At 46.3% G+C, this 19,423-nt stretch overlaps 1 protein-coding gene across 3 annotated transcripts in view; it reads right to left on the bottom strand.

The window, feature by feature from the left end:
- The window catches only part of RAD54B (RAD54 homolog B), an 87,520-nt gene extending 68,172 nt beyond the window's left edge, over positions 1-19,348 (bottom strand). Inside the window, exons 1-4 of one of the 3 annotated variants that reach the window (XM_089776205.1) lie at positions 19,104-19,233; positions 18,590-18,749; positions 13,609-13,762; positions 9,609-9,789 (exon numbers count right to left, since the gene is read on the bottom strand). In XM_089776205.1, the coding sequence (XP_089632331.1) occupies positions 9,609-9,789; positions 13,609-13,746 (319 nt within the window). In that variant the 5' untranslated portion in view covers positions 13,747-13,762; positions 18,590-18,749; positions 19,104-19,233. The other 2 variants (XM_014571475.4, XM_006111004.5) reach the window with 2 other exon arrangements.
- Between the last annotated feature and the right edge of the window lie 75 nt (positions 19,349-19,423).

The raw sequence follows: 19,423 nt of genomic DNA, 5'->3' as shown, positions 1-19,423 counted from the left end.
AAATTGGAAAGGGTACAGGGAAGAGCGACAAGAATGATTAAAGGTTTAGAGAACATGACCTATGAAGCCAGGCTTCATGAACTGGGCTTGTTTAGTTTGGAAAAAAGAAGATTAAGGGGGGACATGATTGCGGTTTTCAAATATCTAAAAGGGTGTCACAAGGAGGAAGGCGAAAATTTGTTCCTCTTGGTTTCTGAGGACAGGACAAGGAGTAATGGGCTTAAAGTGCAGCAGGGGAGGTTTAGATTGGACATTAGGGAGGAAAGAGGCACAAGCCCCCAGTGGGGCAGACCAGGGAGGCTCTTAGTGCTCCTCAGGGTGGAAGCTCTCCCGCAGGGCCTCCTGGATACTGACAGCCCCCTGATGGACCTTCCAGATGGCAGCCTGCAGCAAGTGCAGCCAGGCTTGCAGCAACGCGTCCACAAGAGGTACCAGAGTGCCCAAGGGCAGCTCTGGCTCCACGTTGCAGAGTGCTGTGGTGTCTCGAGTGAGGCAACCAGAGCACGCAGAAGCAAAATGCTTTGCTGTGCCTCATCGAGGTAGGCAAGCAAGCAGGGAAACCTGAGAACCGGCTGTCCGGGTTGGGGGGGGGTCCCTTTAAGCACAGGCCTCAGATACTTTGTGTGCCTGCTGCTTGAGGGTAACTCCTGACCTGATGCCCTGCTGGACCTGGTTCCGTTTGGCCTTAAATGTGATTCAGCATCCACTCAGTGTGGACGCGCTATTTCGAAATGTATTTTGTGTGTAGATATGTTATTTTGAAATAACTTATTTCGAATTAACTATTTTGAAATAACACTGTAGTGAAGACATACCCCAAGTGTATGTGTGTCTGGCCCTGAATGAGAGGGCCATCAATTCTGAATGACTACGGGGAAAATGAATTTGATAAAATGAGCAATAAGGCAAAAAACTGATTCTCCCAGTCTGTCTCCAAAAGCGGCTAGGACTTTAGCCACCTGAGTAGGACTCTGAAGTCATGAATGAATTACTTTACAGAAGGGACAGAAAGTTTAGTTGAGGTCAAAATCTACTCCACTCCCTCTCTCACTCACTGACCACTGCCCTACACTTAAATACATGGACTATGTCCTGAGGACTACAAGAAGGCATAAGGGCATATAAGTTTTTGTTATTTCACCTAAAGATCTGTAACTCTTGTATGCTTTGAGAATGAATGTTACTTGGTTTTAGAAAATAATGCACAAAGTTTGTGTTCCTTATTTTACCTGTCAAATGGTCACCAAAGAGTTAAGCTATAGGCCAGAGTATCCAAAATGGATTTGATCTCAGAGAAGCGTCAGCAACTGGAGAGGTTTAGGAAGTTCAGCACAGGTCTTGAGGACTAGGGCAGGTGGACTGTGTGATCTCAAGTCCCTATAAAAGGTTTCCAGCAAGGATCTGCACCTAGAAGTTATTCTTATAAGCCCAGATCTAAAGATCATAACAGGATCTACCCACAGCCCACATCCCACCATGGGATCCAAAGGCTGAGTTCAATTATGACAGACTGGTGCCCATACATAAGGGGAAATCAGTCAGGTCTATACAATCTTAATTAAAGTGCCTGGAGCCTTTCAATTTCCCTTTAATGAGACATATCCTAAGGCTTCATTTGATGTAGGGATATTAGCTTATAGGCAGTTAAACAATTAACCGATCAGAGTGAGGTTATCAGTAAATCCTAACAACTACATGCACTCATCTCCCCGCTTGCTGCTTCTGTATCAGAGGCAACAAACTTCCTGCATCAGAGGCAGCAAGGCTGAAGGGGGAGGCGGGAGCTGGTGCCCATGGGGAGCTGGCTTTTAAGTTGGCTCCCTGAGCGTGCTGGTTCCCAATGAGCTACTTGTCTAACTGCCTCCCACAGAAGCAGCAGCACAGGTGGCAGGCAGGAGCTGGTATATGCAGGAAGCTAGCATTTCAAGCTGGCTTTCCACACATATCAGCTCCTGCAGAGCTGCCTCTCCCCTTTTGCTGCCTTGCACAAAGGCAGTGGGGAGGAGGGAGCCAGTGCTTGGGGTGCGGGGGGAGAGCTGGCTTAAAAGCTGGCTTTCCACAAGCAAGAGCTCCACAAAGCTGCCTTCCTCCACCTGAGCTGCTGCCTCTGTAGCAGCAGCAGCAGGGCGTAGAAGGGGAGGACAGGCGGGATGCTGGAGAAGCCTCTGCCATGGGAAACTCGGCCCCCAATGAACAGGGGCTGCTGCCTCTCTCTGCAGTGGGCCTGGGTTTGCTGCAGACAGAGGCTGCTCTGTAAGATGCCAAAGCAGCCTCTGTCCACAGGGAGCTTTGGCCCCTCACAGACAAGGGCTGCTGCCTCCCCGCACTGCTGCCTCTGTATGATTTTTAAACTGGCTCCTCTCAGGGACCAGCTCCGTCAGCCACCCCACACAGCTACCTCTGATACAGAGGCAGAAGCCAGGATGGCAAGGGGTTTCCTGGGAGCGGGACCAGGAGCTGGGAACACACTGGGTGCTGGCCCAGAGCCTGGGGGGGAGGGGAAGGGTATTTTAATAACTGTGTAACTGCTAAAATTGTTGTGGCTATATGATTACTAAAATAAATAATAGCTAACATCCCTAATTTGATAACCCTAATCTCTTCCCAAAACTTTCTATCTACAACTCCAATCTTCCCACAGTTTTTTTATTATCTTGTAACTATGATGGGATGTCTCTCCCGCACTGTCCCTTAAAGGGTAAAAACCAGCCCTAGGAATGGGCTGGAAGAGCAAAGCCCTACAGCTGAGGGAGGTACTACAGGATTTGTAAACACTGTCTTGTGATGAGGACAGCATACCACCTGAGTTTCACATTCCAAGTCAATAGCCTGGAAGACCAAGTGCCCAAGATTCTATTTTCACTGACTGAAAGAATATGTGATTCACTTACTGAAGTCTTGCCATAGACCAAATCAGAATGAGAAAAAGTAGCAGAACTATGAGAACCAACCATACTTGTAAGAACGGCCAAAAAACTCTTCCTAACAGAAGGGATTTTATATGGGAAGGTTTAGAGGAGAGATGTGGTTTGGGACAGTTAGTGAATCTTTAGACAAAGACACACATTATAAGGAATCCACAATGAGATGGGCCACAAAGAAGCAGAAAAAATGTTAGAATTGGCTACAAGTTGATTTTATTGCCCTCAAATTAAATGAGTGGTGGAGAGAAAATATTAGAGCTGCAAGTATAGTCTCAGAAGGAATGCTATTGTAGAGAAGTCTGCCAATCTTCTGAACATTAAAGCATCTGTTCCAAAGAAAACAGAGGCAGAGCTGCTGGAAGAGACTCAAGTAAACAGGCAATCTCAACAGAAGGTAGCAAATGCAGATATGCAGACTGAGGAAATGGATAAACCTTCATTTGATTTGACACTGCATTCTGACCTTAAGACCCAAATCAGAGAACTGCACTTGATGAAAATCAAGGGACATTTCATGATATGAGCATTCCACTGCAGGCAGCTGAAGGACATACAGTGAACCCTCGTTTATCGCGGTAGATAGGTTCCAAACCCGACCGCGATAGCTGAAAATCCGCGAAGTAGGGACACCATATTTACGTATTTATTTAACATGTATATTCAGACTTTTAAAACCCTCCCTTTACGTAGTACTGTTAACAAACCACCCTTTAATGTACAGAACACTTAATGCATGTACTACAGTACCCTAAACTAAAACAGGCACAAATATTAAAAAAATCCGCGATATATTTCTTTTATAATATATACATACGTAATGAAAAAAGTCCGCGAAGTCGTGAATCCGCGATGGTCGAACCGCGAAGTAGCGAGGGCTCACTGTATGCCTATTCCCATCACAACATCTGTGTAGAACAGCACAGATGATGTGGAGGGACTGACCAGGCAGAGCTAAAATCAACCAGTCAAACTTGGGGACTAGTCCTTGATTCTGTATTTCTGTAGAGACCAAAGAACCCCAAGTGATACATTTTCACTGTGTGTAACTTTCTTTACTACCCAACTTTGCAGATAGAACATTATTGTGGGTCACAGACATCATCAGACTACAGGAACACAAGTTGTTTAAATAGGGGGACAACCAACAGGTCTCTTGCTTCCTTTCAAAGGCAGACACACAGTCACCACTTGCCCTCGGTTCCCTGCTGTACCTGTGCCTTTGAAATGCAGTTAATCTCTAAGGCTGTGTCTAGACTGGCCAGTTTTTCCGGAAAATCAGCCGCTTTTCCGGAAAAACTGGCCAGCTGTCTACACTGGCTGCTTGAATTTCTGCAAAAGCACTGACTTCCTACTGTAAGAAATCAGTGCTTTTTGCAGAAATACTATGCTGCTCCCGTTCGGGCAAAAGTCCCTTTTGCGCAAAAGGGCCAGTGTAGACAGCTGAGATTTGTTTTGTGCAAAAAAGCCCCGATCGCGAAAATGGCGATCGGGGCTTTTTTGCACAAAAGCGCGTCTAGATTGGCCACGGACGCTTTTCCGCAAAAAGTGCTTTTGCGGAAAAGCGTCCGTGCCAATCTAGACGCTCTTTTCTGAAAATGCTTTTAACGGAAAACTTTTCCGTTAAAAGCATTTCCAGAAAAGCATGCCAGTCTAGACGTAGCCTAAGGGTACATCTAGACTGTGATGATCTATCAGAAAAAAATATGCAAAATGCGCTCTGCATTTTCCGCATCTTTTTCTGATACTTTTGAAGAAAGAGGCAAATTTGGCCTGTCTAGACTGGGCCAAATTTCGGGAAAAAATCCTCTCTCAAAAGCCCCCTCTCTTTCTTGTGGAATGAGGAATACATTTGCTATTCGGAGGAAAAAAAAAAGCAGTGGAAGAGCAAACGTGTTCCCTGGACACGCTGGAGTTTTTTTGGGATACCTCTGGTATCCCGAAAATCCCCAAGATGCCACAGGACTAATCGTTGTTTTAAAGTTACACACTAACATGGCCATCCCTCTGAGACTTTTACACTGGTTACTGACAGGTCATTCGGAGATTGAAGAGAGATTAACCAAGAGCAAGCATATTCTTCTTGATAGTTTCAGAGTTCAGCTCTCAAGTATTTTCATACTGGGAAATATTACATCATATTTTTTTCAAACATACTAAAGTTTTGTTTTTTTAGAAGTACTCAAACTACATGCATAAAAAAACCTGTTGCTCAATATGAGGATACTGGACTAGTCTGGAGGCAAGGAAGAAGAGCACTAAGGGCAAGTTTAAATAAACCACCTGGATCTATTCCATTTCCCCTCCACCTCTCCAATGTAAATGTGATCTAGCTGGAGGCCTTCTTAAAAAAGTCACTCTCTGTTCCCACAGCTATCCAAAAGCAGCCAGCTGCTGTAGCTGTAGCGTCAGATATCAGTTCTCAAATCAAAATACAACGATATTATATTATCATGATAATATCCTTTTTAACCAAAAACCACTTAAATAGATGAAAATTCATATACTATATAATTAATTTTTAAAAAAGCTATTGAATCTGATGTTTATGACTGGTTTCTACTATTTCTGAATTTTATAACAGCAGCAGCTTTAACAAAATAAAATTGGTTATTAAGTTTCATGCTTGTGACTTAAGTGTATGGCTTATATAATTTACTTAATTGTTCCACTGGTTGTGTTAATTAGCATATGAAATAGTACAACTGGTAGCAGTAAGATGGGTGTCTTGAAAAATATAGGATATTGAAAACAAATTAAGTCTTGGTGAAGTCTAGATCAAGAAATATGGTAGCAGAAGCTGTTTCCTGTATCCCGGGAAACTACTTTAAGCAGTGTTTTATAACAAAATTTAGTTTCTATATATAGGCAGTCCCCGGGTTACGTACAAGATAGGGACTGTAGGTTTGTTCTTAAGTTGAATTTGTATGTAAGTTGGAACTGGCGTCCAGATTCAGCCGCTGCTGAAACTGACCAGCGGCTGACTACAGGAAGCCTGAGGCAGAGTTGCTCTGCCCTGTGCTTCCTGAAATCAGCCACTGATCAGTTTCAACAGCGCTGAATTTGGACGCCTGGGACAGAGCAGCTGGGACGCAGCCGGGTAGGTCCCCGCAGCTCCGCACCTCAGCGCTGCGGGGACCAACCCGGCAGCACCCCAGCTGCTCTACCCCAGGTGTCCCCAAGTCAACCGCTGCTGAAACTGATCAGCAGCTGATTCCAGGAAGCAGGGGCAGAGCAACTCTGCCTCAGGCTTCCTGTAGTCAGCCGCTGGTCCGTTTCAGCAGCGGCTGACTTGGGGACGCCTGGGGTAGAGCAGCTGGGGTGCTGCCGGGTTGGTCCAGTAGCGCCGAGGAGCTGCGCTGCGGGACCAACCCGGCAGCGCCCCAGCTGCTCTACCCCAGGCGTCATCGGCGAGAAAAGCCTGGTCTGCTGGGGGGGGGGGGCGGGGCGCACTAGCTGCGCCTCCCCCCCCCCCAGCAGACCAGGGAGACGCGGGTGGCGGGACCGCCGAGACGCGCCGCGGTCCCGCCCGCATCCTCCGCGGCTTTGCTCCGCGTCTCCCTGGTCTGCTGGCGGGGGGGGGGGGGGGGAAGTCCCCCCAGCAGACCAGGGAGACGCGGAGCAAAGCCGCGGAGCACACGGGCAGCGGGACAGCCCAGACGCGCCGCGGCTGTCCCGCTGCCAGCGTGCTCTGAGGCTTTGCTCCCCGTTTTGGCCCTCTGTTTGCACCATTATTTCAGAAGTACAGGCAGTCTCTGGGTTACGTACAAGATAGGGACTGTAGGTTTGTTCTTAAGTTGTATTTGTATGTAAGTCGGAACTGGTACATATTGTAGGGGAAACTCTAGCCAAACATTTCTCCAGAGCTCAGTTTTATTCTCCCACACCTCACTTCCCTCAGTCCTTTATTCTCAAGCTGAGGTGTCTGCTGAGAAAAGCCGCTCCGCGTTTCCCTGGTCTGCTGGGGGGGGGGGGGGGGGAGCTAGCTTCGCGTCTCCCTGGTCTGCTGGGGGGAAGCAGCGAGTGCGGGGTTGCCTCACCCCGTTTGTAAGTAGGGATCCGATGTAAGTCGGATCCATGTAACCCGGGGACTGCCTGTACTAAATGTATGCCAGCTATATTCTCCCTTTAGTACTATGATTTCTAGGGGGAATCTTTCACTCCTATAGCAACTTTTGTGAGGTAGCCTGCTGATGGTTCCTCTGCAAGTAGATTATTTTGGAGCATCTGCCAGTATGCAATTTAATGGATGCAGTGAACAAACACTGAACATGCACTTTCATCACAACAGACCAGAGGTTATTCAAGACCCAAAAAACATTGTCCTCATGACACTTTTCCTATCATACACGTGTTAAAAATTGTATTATAAACATCATCAGAAGGAACATGAGTTGACTATAAGGCAAGTAAATGTGAGTGCCTAAAAAGGTTGACAAGTCCCTTTCAAACAAACCAAGAGTTACGAGTTTACTGTATATTAATGAAAGCCTAAATTACCATAAAATCCCGAGAACAAAAAAAATTCTAGCCACCATTTTCACGGCTCTTTGCAATCATTAGAACAAGACTCATGAGGTGAAGACTCAAAAAAACAACATACTAAAAGACATCCCTAACAGCTACTCCAAAGAAGTCATCATATGCAACAACATGTATTATAAAGTTCTGTACATATGTATGCAAAAATGTTAAATTATAACATTCACATTTTATAATAGGATTGAACATCCTTTTGTTAAATAAAGCCTTGATTACAATTCCAATAGCTATAAAGAGTTATAAATTTTATAGTTTACATTATCAACAGTTGTGGAATTTTTATAGTATCAGTCTCAATTAAATACACAATCCTTAAAATAATTTTTAATAATTAAATCTGAAAAAATATTAACTACTTAACAGAAAACAAAAAGTAGTAGGACTTGTCTATACTTGAAATGGAACACGAGCACAACAGCAGCATTAGAGCTAGGGATGTAAGAGACTAGTCGACTATCCGCTAAGCAGAAGCTTATTGGATAGTCAACTAGTAATGTGACTAGTCGCTTCCCCAACTCCCTTGCTGCCTCTATCAGAGAGAGGCAGCAAGGGAGGGGGAGCAGGAGCTTATGTTTAAAAGTCGGTTCCTCTCAGCACCATCTCCACGGGTGGCAGGGGAGATAAAGGCACAGCGGAAACAGTGCAAACGGGGATTGAAGCAGTCTCTGCTTGCACCACTTCTGCTGCGATTCTGTTTTTGAATCGTACAAGAGCCCCAGCTACTTGGGGAGGGAGGCAAAGAACTGGGGAGTAAAGGAAAGTGCAGCTTCTGCAAAGTAAAATGGTATCCCCCCCTTACATCTTCCCTCTGCTCCAGTCTCATTCCCCTCAGCACCATGATCACCCCCAGCCTGATCCCCTGCACCACCCCATGACCCTCAGTGCAATCCTTGGCCCCCTCCCATCCTCCTTCACCCCCCTGATACCCACACATCCCTGTGCCTCCAGCACACATACCAGCAGGGCAGCAGCACTGGGACTAGCAGCCCCCCCAGGAGCAGCGCTGGGGCAAGGAGAGGCAGGGGGGAGCAGAGTCTCTTCCCTGCCAGGCCCAGCCCTTTGCCAGCAGGTTGCAGCTCTAGGGTGGGGCTGGCAGAGCCCAGGGCTGGCTCCAGCCAGCCCAGGCTCCCGTGCACCATATGTGCCAGCCACCTAGCCCTGGCTCTGTGGAGCAGGCCCAGCCCCACCCTCTTCCGAAGCAGGAGGCAGTCCCAGGGACACATACGCATGCCTCTCCTGTCTTCCCTCCCCCAGCAGGAAGCGGGAGCTAGTACTCCAGCCTGCAGCTGTGCTGCTGATGCTGCAGTGCGCGAGAGATGGGCAGGGCTGAGCTCCTGCCCCACGTGCCAGTAAAAATCGGCTCACGTGTCGCTTGTGGCACCAACCCCTGAGCTAAATTAACAGAAGAATTATTCTGTCAACCTAGTGTTTTTTATACAGGAGGTTAGGTTGGCTTAACTATCTTGCTCATGGCTTTGGACTTTGAATACCCCTGAGTGACATAGCTGTGTTGACTTAACTTTTAGCTTAAACTGGGGTAGGGAACCTTTTTGGTTAGCAGCTACTGACCCACAGAAAAATCAGTCAAGGGCCACACACAAGTGAGAAGCAAAACAAAAACCACAAACCCTCACTACGTGGCTCCTGACTGAAAAGGAGAAAGACACTCCCATCATTGCCCTCACAATTAACCTAGGGGAGCCCAGGCTACTAGATTTTCTGTGTTCCAGCCTAGTCATGGAGGGGCTGGAGTGCCAGTATGGGCTTTCCAATGCTGGGAGAGAGGGAAGCCCTGAGGGAGGGAACCGGATCCAGGCAAGCTGGGAGCCACATATAATCCCAGGGCTTTAGGTTTCCCACCCCTGGTTTAGATGAGGCCTTAGAAAGGTGGCACCAGCAGTTGGTCTCCAAGAATCTTACCTCTTTTTTTTGGATCCTCCACCCAATAAAAGGAAAGATTGGGGAAAGCAGTGGATTTGAGCAACTTTTAACTTTTGGGGAGGGAGTTGGTAATGCAGAGGATAATGCAACCGCAACAAGACTAAGTATTTATGCAACATTCATATCAATAGGCAGCAGACCAGCTTGTTTTCAAATCCTTCCAAATTACATCACAGAAACTTTTAAACAAGTGAATTATCTTACCTGCTTTAGGTATATTTACTCTTTTCATTCCAGCAGCCTTATGCTCATTTTCTCCATTACATTTTTCCATGCAATTTATTTCTCCAAGAGATTCCACAGCCTGTGCAGAATTTATATTTAGACCACATATTCTAGAAAGAGCTCTTATGTGCCCAGAGCTACTCTGCTGTTTCTCTTCTACCTACAAAAACAGAAATTCAGGATAGAATTTTGTCAGCCCTTAATGCAAACGTGAAAAAATCTGTTTTTTTCCTTAAAAGATATAGTTATTTTTTATTTTTAGATATATTATAGAAAATATGTCAGACCTTCACAAAAATATTAAAATCTAAATTTCTCCTGTGGCCATTTTAAGACCATAAATAGGTACCAGTGGCAACCAAATGTTTAGTACCCGCTGCAATTTTTAAGTTTAATTATACAGCTCTGGATTAATCATCCCTTCTCTATGGTAACGTCACAAGTTACTTTCCTCCAAATTCTGTCCCCTTTACTTATAGTGAACAGTCCCATAGATTTGCAGTGGCACCAACTGAGAAGCAAAGTACTGGACTATTCATGAACAAGAATGGAAAAATTAAGCCTATACTTTGTTTGTTTGTATAGACAGAGACACAAATGCAATAAATAAATGAACTTTTACTATAAATGGATATCCACAGAAGCAGTAATATCTGAATTTGAAGCTTAAAATTAAAGATATACTAAAATGATGACATAGAATCATAGAATCATAGAATAATAGGACTGGAAGGGACCTCGAGAGGTCATCGAGTCCAGCCCCCCACCCTCAAGGCAGGATCAAGCTCCGTCTACACCATCCCTGACAGATGTCTATCTAACCTGTTCTTAAATATCTCCAGAGAGGGAGATTCCACCACCTCCCTTGGCAATTTATTCCAATATTTGACCACCCTGACAGTTAGGAATTTTTTCCTAATGTCCAATCTAAACCTCCCCTGCTGCACTTTAAGCCCATTACTCCTTGTCCTGTCCTCAGAAACCAAGAGGAACAAATTTTCGCCTTCCTCCTTGTGACACCCTTTTAGATATTTGAAAACCGCTATCATGTCCCCCCTTAATCTTCTTTTTTCCAAACTAAACAAGCCCAGTTCATGAAGCCTGGCTTCATAGGTCATGTTCTCTAAACCTTTAATCATTCTTGTCGCTCTTCTCTGTACCCTTTCCAATTTCTCCACATCTTTCTTGAAATGTGGCGCCCAGAACTGGACACAGTACTCCAGCTGAGGCCTAACTAGTGCAGAGTAGAGCGGCAGAATGACTTCACGAGTTTTGCTTACAACACACCTGTTGATACAACCTAGAATCATATTTGCTTTTTTTGCAACAGCATCACACTGTTGACTCATATTCAACTTGTGGTCCACTATGACCCCTAGATCCCTTTCCGCCATGCTCCTTCCTAGACAGTCGCTTCCCATCTTGTATGTATGGAACTGATTGTTCCTTCCTAAGTGGAGCACTTTGCATTTCTCTTTATTAAACTTCATCCTGTTTACCTCTGACCATTTCTCTAACTTGCTAAGGTCATTTTGAATTATGTCCCTATCCTCCAAAGAAGTTGCAACCCCACCCAGTTTGGTATCATCTGCAAACTTAATAAGCATACTCTCTATCCCAATATCTACATCATTGATGAAGATATTGAACAGTACGGGTCCCAAAACAGACCCTTGAGGAACTCCACTTGTTATCCCTTTCCAGCAGGATTTAGAACCGTTAACAACAACTCTCTGACTACGGTTATCCAGCCAATTATGCACCCATCTTATCGTGGCCCTATCTAAGTTATATTTGCCTAGTTTATCAATAAGAATATCATGCGAGACCATATCAAATGCCTTACTAAAGTCTAGGTATATAACATCCACCGCTTCTCCCTTATCCACAAGACTCGTTATCTTATCAAAGAAAGCTATCAGATTAGTTTGGCATGACTTGTTCTTCACAAACCCATGCTGGCTATTCCCTATCACTTTATTACCTTCCAAGTGTTTGCATATGATTTCCTTAATTACCTGCTCCATTATCTTCCCTGGGACAGACGTTAAACTTTTTTCAGACATACTGAACTTTTTTCTATATCAGAGGGCTTGCTGTCTTGTAGACACACTGTGACGCAGAGGCTACGTCTAGATTGCAAGCCTCTTTCAAAAGAGGCTTTTTCGAAAGATACTTTCGAAAAAGCTTGTTTCAAAAAAGAGCGTCTAGACTACAACCAGTACTTTTGAAAAAGCAAGCCGCTTTTTCGAAAGAGCACCTGGGCAGTCTGGGTGCTCTCTTTCAAAAAAGCACAGTTTGTATTACATAGCACCTTTTTTGAAAGAGCACTTTTGAAAAAAAAGGCTGTATTCCTCGTAAAACGAGGTTTTCCACAGTTGAAAAAATTGCCGCATTCTTTTGATTTACTTTCGAAAGAAGGCGGCTGCAGTCTAAACGCAGGTAAAGATTTTTTTTTAAAAGGCCACTTTTTTCGAAAAATCCCTATAGTCTAGACTAGTCTCAGTGTATTGTCATTTTCAAATTACAGGCAGTCCCCGGGTTACGTACAAGATAGGGACTGTAGGTTTGTTCTTAAGTTGAATCTGTATGTAAGTCGGAACTGGCGTCCAGATTCAGCCGCTGCTGAAACTGACCGCCAGTTCTGACTTACATACAGATTCAAGTTAAGAACCCCAAGCTTCCCCAAGTCAGCTGCTGCTGAAACTGATCAGCGCTGATTCCAGGAAGCCTGGTGCAGAGCAACTCTGCCTCGGGCTTCCTGTAGTCAGCGCTGGTCAGTTTCAGCAGCGGCTGACTTGGGGACGCCTGGGGCAGAGCAGCTGGGGTGCTACTGGGTTGCTCCAGTAGCACCGCTCCTCGGCGCTACTGGACCAACCCAGCAGCACCCCAGCTGCTCTGCCCCAGGCGTCCTGATTCAGCCACTGCTGAAACTGACCAGCAGTGGCTGAATCAGGACCTGGGGCAGAGCAGCTGGGGTGCTGCCGGGTTGGTCCAGTAGTGCCCAGAGCTGCGCTGCAGGACCAATCGGCAGCGCCCCAGCTGCTCTGCTCCAGGGTCCAAAACAAAAGCCTGGTCTGCTGGGGGGGGCACACTAGCCGCCCCCCCCCAGCAGACCAGGGACACCGGGAGCAGAGCCGCAGCGGCAGTGGGGTGCCGCGCCTCTGAGGCTTTGCTCTGGCAAAGTCTCAGAGGCGCTGGACCCCCCCGCGGCTGCGGCTTAAGTCCCGGTGCCTGTGGTCTGCTGGGGACGGCCCCCAGCAGACCACAGGCACTGGGACTGAAGCGGCAGCAGCGGCAGTTCCCCGCGCTTCTGCGGCTTTGCTCTGGCAAAGCCTCAGAAGCGCGGGAACCCGCCCGCTGCTGCCGCTTCAGTTCGGGTGCCTGTGGTCTGCTGGGGACGGTCTGAGCAAAGCCTCAGAAGCGCGGGAACCCGCCCGGTTCCCCTGGTCTGCTGGAGACGGTCTCCAGCAGACCAGGGGCACCAGAGCAGCTTACGAACGGGGCTTTCTCACCCCGCAGCTCGCAGGTAGCAATCCGCTACCTCGACCTCCGGGGCGAGAAAGCCCCGTTCGTAAGTGCGGATCCGACATAAGTCGGATCCGCGTAAGTCGGGGACTGCCTGTACACATCCTAAGAAATTACCTCCTTTTCTGAAATGCTTTTACCAGGACATTCAAAACATAATACAGCCCAGTGCTTCTCACTAATCCAGTGAAGGACAATCCTGCAATCCATGCTTTGGCTACAATAAGACTAGTATATATGCTGAATTCTGATACTTTTTACTAGTATTGAGTAACACTTTTCTACTCCAGCTTCATCACTGAGGTAAATGAGGTCATGAGTTCAGCATAAGTTAAGATCAGAATCTGACACATTAAGACTATTTGCATGAGTAAGAGCTATTTATTGTTGGCACATTTTAATTGTGGTGCTGCATAGGCAAATGGTTTTCTAACTTGTTTTTTTTTTTTACCTCAGTCAACTTCATTTCTGGGACCAGCTGTTCATTTTCTTTCTTCAGACATATTGTGTTATTTTTTCCTGGGGGTATAAACCTTGGCTTTTTAGCTGAATTTCCTTGACATTGACTTGGAGCTGCTGATCGCCTCATACTTACATCTGCCAGTCTGAAAAACAGCAGATACAGAATGTTTTTGTGGAAAGAATCTTTAACTGCAGAAATATTTCAGAATAGCACACTTTATGCACTTCTTAAAAATTAAAATCTAAGTCTGCAAATCAGATCACTTCTAAGAGAAAGTTTAGTTCTCAGGTCTAATATACTATATGTACAAAACAGATATTGATGTCAGATATTCAAACAAGACATGTAAATCTATTTACAAATAGAGAAATGGGAATAGTAAACTGTAACATTGCTAATCCACACCATAGGAGTCAGTCATTAACATTTCTATTTTCACCTGAGAAGTCAATGATGCACTTCTCAAGAGCAAGATGTACTTTAGGAAAGAACAACATAGGAATTACTTTTTTACAAACTGCACATAGATATTAGATTGACAGAGACAGGCATTTGGAAATGGAAATTTCTCTCATGCCCTTCACAGCTAATCTTGAAAATCCATTACTGTGCTTGTAAATAGTACGAAATGGTCAGGCTGTGCATCTGAAATCTGATTATTAAAGGCAGAATTCCATCTAGTTGTGTAAACTCAAGATTGGGATAGAGTTGGGTATAGCCTTAGGTCTACATACAATGCTACAGTTGGGGAATTACTGGTACTATAGAATACTAGAACTGGAAAGGACCTCGAAAGATCATCAAGTCCAGTCCTCTACCCTCACGGCAGGACCAAACACCATCTAGATCATCCTTGTATATCTATACATATCTTTTATTTCCAATAGCAGTGTGCTAGTTGCTTTCCAAACATAAGATCTATGCAGATAATATACTCCAAGAAGTCATTCTGATTCAGTACACTTGCCTTACTGCAACAGATCTAGAAAAAGGTGTGTTTTTATTATAAAAATGTTAGTTGGCAATGCAGGGACACTAACTGTATGGGTCAGAGCTTTGTTCAATTCTCTCAGATTATTTTGAACTGGGTTTCCACGGTTATTTGTTTTAATTACATGACATACAGACCAAGAATACAGTCAAATCTTTGGGAACAAGACAAAGGGACAGGCACAGTTTTGGTAGCCACTGTATACTAAAGTGGCACAAATCTTTTTCTGCACTGGAGGTTGCACCTCCTTAAAGTGGGATCTTTCATCCAGCAACATCCGTGGTCCAGCAACACCATGGATGTTCCTGGACAACAGAGCCCAGGGTCAGGAGGGCCAAAAGCTGAAAGCCCCATGCACAGTGAAGCTGCTGGTAGCAGGGCCAGGGCCTTGGCAGCCTGGCAGCAGTATAGTAGCAAGGCCTCAGTAGAGTGGTAGGGGCAGCCCACCCGGGGCAGCGTATGCATGCCAGCCTGGCAGCAGGGCCAGAGCCATGGCAGTCCATCTGACAGCAAGGTCAGGCCGCGGCAGTCCTACAGGGAAAGCCTGTTTGGGGCTGCAGCAGCAGAGCCAGAGCTAGGCCAGGGCGGCTGGCAGCATGATCGGGGCTGGTGCTGTCGTGGTAACACAGCTGGGACCAAGTCAGCTCAGCCACTGCAATGGGACCAGGGCTGGTATGCCGCCATGCCAGCAGTGGGGCTGGGGCAACCATGTCACCCAGCCCAGCAACGTGGCCAAAGGAGCCAGTAGAGGGGAGAGGCAGCCGGTTGAGGGGGCTGGCGGCAAGGAACCTCCCTTAGTCCAACAAATTTCCTCACCCAGGACCACTCAGATCCAAAGGGTGCTGGACCAAGGAGGTCCAAGAGGTATTTTGTACCCAACTGGTCTACTAGCTGCACAGCAACCTTTCTAAGAACAAGTAGTCCCATAGCACCTTAGAGATGAACAAATATTATATATTAGCAGGAGCTTTCATGGGAAAAACCCACATCCTCAGATGAGCTCATATGAGGAAGTGCGTTTTGCCCATGAAAGCTCATGATACTACAAATATATATATTTGTTCGTCTCTAAGATGCTACAAGACTACTTGTTTTTAAAGTTACAGCATGGCTACTCCGCTGAGACTTTCTAACATTCACACAAAAACAATTAAAAGGCTACTGTTAAGAAAAAAACACACTTTAAAAAGATTTAGATACAAAAATGCTTAGCCTCAGTGATGTCTATAACTGTTGTTTACCTAACTAGTCTGAATACATATGCATGAAGCTTGATGGAAAATCACCATTTGATTTCACCCTGTATGGTTGTCACTTTCACTGTGGTTGTACTAGGAAGCATTTTTATTTTAAGTGATGCCTTCACTTTTTCCTGATCATATTCAAGATTTGCAAGCCTCTTCTTATGACTCTGTTCTTGCAAGTAGTGACTACCTTTCTTGACTATTGACAATTCTATCTCAGTTCCTTTATTGCTGTTAAAAACCTTTAAATGGCTCTCATGCAGGTATCTGTAGGCATCTATGGAAAGATTTAGGTGAACTACATTTTTGTCTTAAAATGTACTATTTTTTGTAACAATAAAAATGATACCAGTAAATTTTATTACAAATTACAAGGGTTATACTTCACACTCTATGTTGTCTTAGGAACAATCTCTTTAAATTGTAAGCTCTGAGCAAGGATTGTCTTTTACTATTACTTCTGGGGGAATTCTGTGTATGTGCAAAATTCATATCCCAGGAATTTTTTTTCCCCTCAGGGGAATATACATTCTGCCAGAGAGGTGCTGCAGTTATTCCTTTCAAACACCAGGGGATTTTGTGACACCAGAAGCGAGGGCAACTGTTCCCAAGCAGGAGCAAACCTCTGTGGATAGGAAGAAAAGGGTGTCTTAGACCCACAGCATCCCACCCATAAGGCCAGGTGAGGCAGCATGGGATATGGGGGACCTGAGACAGAAAGTGGGGAATATGGAGCTGCGGGGGTGGGGGTGTCACAGACTGCTAGTAGGGGGCCTGAATGGAAATGAGAGTGCAAGGGCACATTAACATTTCTATTTTTACCTGAGAAGTCGATGCACTTCCCAAGGGCAAGATGTACATTAGGGATGAACAGAATAAGAATTACCTTTTTTTAAACAAACTGTACATGGATATTAGATTGATAGAGACAGACAAAGTCCACTGAAAAAAAGTAATCGGGATCAGTGCAGATTTAAAAGATTCTATGGCAATGAATCAGGAGAATGAGATTTTGCCAACTGTCAGAGAGGTAGCCTTCTTAGTCTGTTTTAGCAAAAACCAAAAGAAGTCCTGTGGCATTTTAAAGACTAACAAACTTATTATGGTCTAGATGATACAGGTCCTGCCATGAGGGCAGGGGACTGGATTCGATGACCTCTCGAGGTCCCTTCCAGTTCTAGTGTTCTATGATTAGCCATGGCTCTCTCAAATTACAATACCTTTAGGTAGTCTCACCTTATCACTGTTAGAAGTGGGCCACATTCATTCTGATTGAATTAGCACTGATGTAATACTCTCATCTCTGTATGTATGTATAAATCCCTCCCATCTAAATCTTTCACTGCATACATCTGATGTAGTGAGCAGCGGCCCACAAAAGCTTATGCCCGAATACATTTGTTAATCTTTAAAGTGCCACAGGAGTCCTTGAGATTTTGTCAAATTTCACTTTATATCCCACAACTTTACCAAGGTTTAATTAAAAGTAACATGTATGGACTGTCTAGGAACACAAAGAAATAGATCACAACTATACAAATGCACTTCTCATCAATGCCTGAGACTGAGATCTTTGATAGCAGCACTATTTCTTCTTGCCTATACTAGAGGTTCAAGACGGGTGCAATACTTTAATTTCCATTTGTATGATGGAATTGAACCTGAGATCTCTGCAAGAGCTGAGAACAGGTGGTTCTCAGCAAAGGCTGCAGAGCAGACTCATTGTGCTCTCTGTAAGTGGTCTCAGCGAGAGATGTAGAAAGTCAAATAATGTAATAGTGTAACCACTATAAATCCTAGCAATTACATAATGTGTCTCAAAGTGGGCTCTCCTTGGCTGCAAACAGCGAACCAGAGCCAATGGGACCCATAAGGCACCAGGCCTGCAGAGCCCATAGTCCACTTTGAGAAACACTGAATTAAATGGTTATTTGTGCTGCTGGCTATGCAAGATAAAGGTATCAGGGATATGAACATGTATCCTAGTACATGATTAACCAATGAGTATGGGGGGAGAGGGAGGCAGGAGCCAATGCACGTGGAGCACAGAGGCAGCAGCATGGAGAGGGGGCAGGCAGGAGCCAGTATATGCAGGGAGCCAGCTTTTAAGCCAGCTCCCCGCATGTGCCAGTATCCACAGACCCACCTGTCCCTCTCCCACACTGCTTCCTCCCAGAGGTAGTAGCAGGGGGGTCAACAGAAGCCTCTGTGCCTCCAACACAGAGGTAGCTGGGTGGATGAGAGGGGAGGGGAACAGGAGCCAGTGTTCGCAGCAAGCTAGCTTAAAAGCTGGCTCCCCATGAGCACCAGCTCCTGCTGAAATACTTAGCAGTTACACATTTATACATCCCTATTATATATAAGCTTTATACTGCAGAGCCTGCAGCAAAGGTACCCCTGGAGAGGGGCTAGGAAGGGCTGCAAGCCCCACTCCCAGGGAGCCAGTGTGAAATTTGTGGCGTGCCACCCAGGCCAGGCCTGCCTTGGACAAGGGCTGCTGTGGCCAGGCTGCCAGATCAGCCCCTGCCTGTGGTGGACCCAGTGGAGCAGAACCCTTCCCAGAGTGAGTGGGGAGCTGTTCCAGCCCCTACCAGTTAACTGGAACTCGTAAGCCTCACCTGTTAAGGGTGTGGGTTAACCATTTACATCTCTAATCTGTGTCACCACATGGAACAGTACACCACACCCAGTAGGGGTGGACACACACACATGTATTTGGTTGTGTATCATTTACCTCGTAACAAAGAACAGTAGATCTTATTTTTAGAAGAAGGCAGAGTTTGTCTAATTTTGCAGTACAAGTGGCTGGAAGAAAACTGGAAACGCGCGATTGCCAGTCTTGTCCTAAGTACACACTATTGTTCCTTGCCTTGCGCTAAGCTTGCTCCAGACACCTGCAAGGTTACAAGTTCCCAAACGGAATCTGAAAGTGTCGCTTTCCTGAGGGGCTGGGTGAACGCGCCGCGATGCCCAAAGCTCTATTGCCCGCAGGGCAGACTTGACAGGAGCAGGGCTCCGCTGCTCAGCTTGCTACCAGTGCCCTCCCCCCAGAGGGGCCACGGCCGGGCCCCTTGCTACTGAGCCTTTGCGGCCGGCCAGCGTGTGAGCACCGAGCGGGGTTGCTCCGTACTGCCCTCGCCCCCGGGCAGCGGGCGAGAACGTCATGTGCGCTTCCCGGCCGGGAGGGAGATAACAGCCTGCGCCGCTTGGCCCTGCCACGCGCACCCGAGCTCCCCTGCCCCACTCACAGAGCGGGACGCTCAACTCAACTGTCCCGCCGCAGGCTCCCGTCAGCCACTTGCCACTAGACGCATGCGCCCTTCTTCCCACACTTCCGCACATCTTCCCGCCCGACATCAACCGTCATTCAACCGCGCATGTGTCAAAGCACCCATCTACCTCCGCCGGCTGTCCTGCGTCCGCGCATGCCCACTTGCCTCTCCCTCTCGACGTTTGCTTGGGGCTGCATTGCGCCTGCGCAAGCTGCCACGCACAGTATGGCCGTCCTACTAGGGTCATTCCTGGTGTGACACACAGTCGTCAAGCAATAGCAGTCGCAAAATGCACT

This window comes from Pelodiscus sinensis, chromosome 2, assembly GCF_052426305.1.
Source record: "Pelodiscus sinensis isolate ZL-2025 chromosome 2, ASM5242630v1, whole genome shotgun sequence".
Lineage (NCBI taxonomy): Eukaryota > Metazoa > Chordata > Testudines > Trionychidae > Pelodiscus > Pelodiscus sinensis.
Note: the sequence above shows the minus strand (reverse complement) of the source record. Positions and strands in the feature narration are given on the sequence as shown.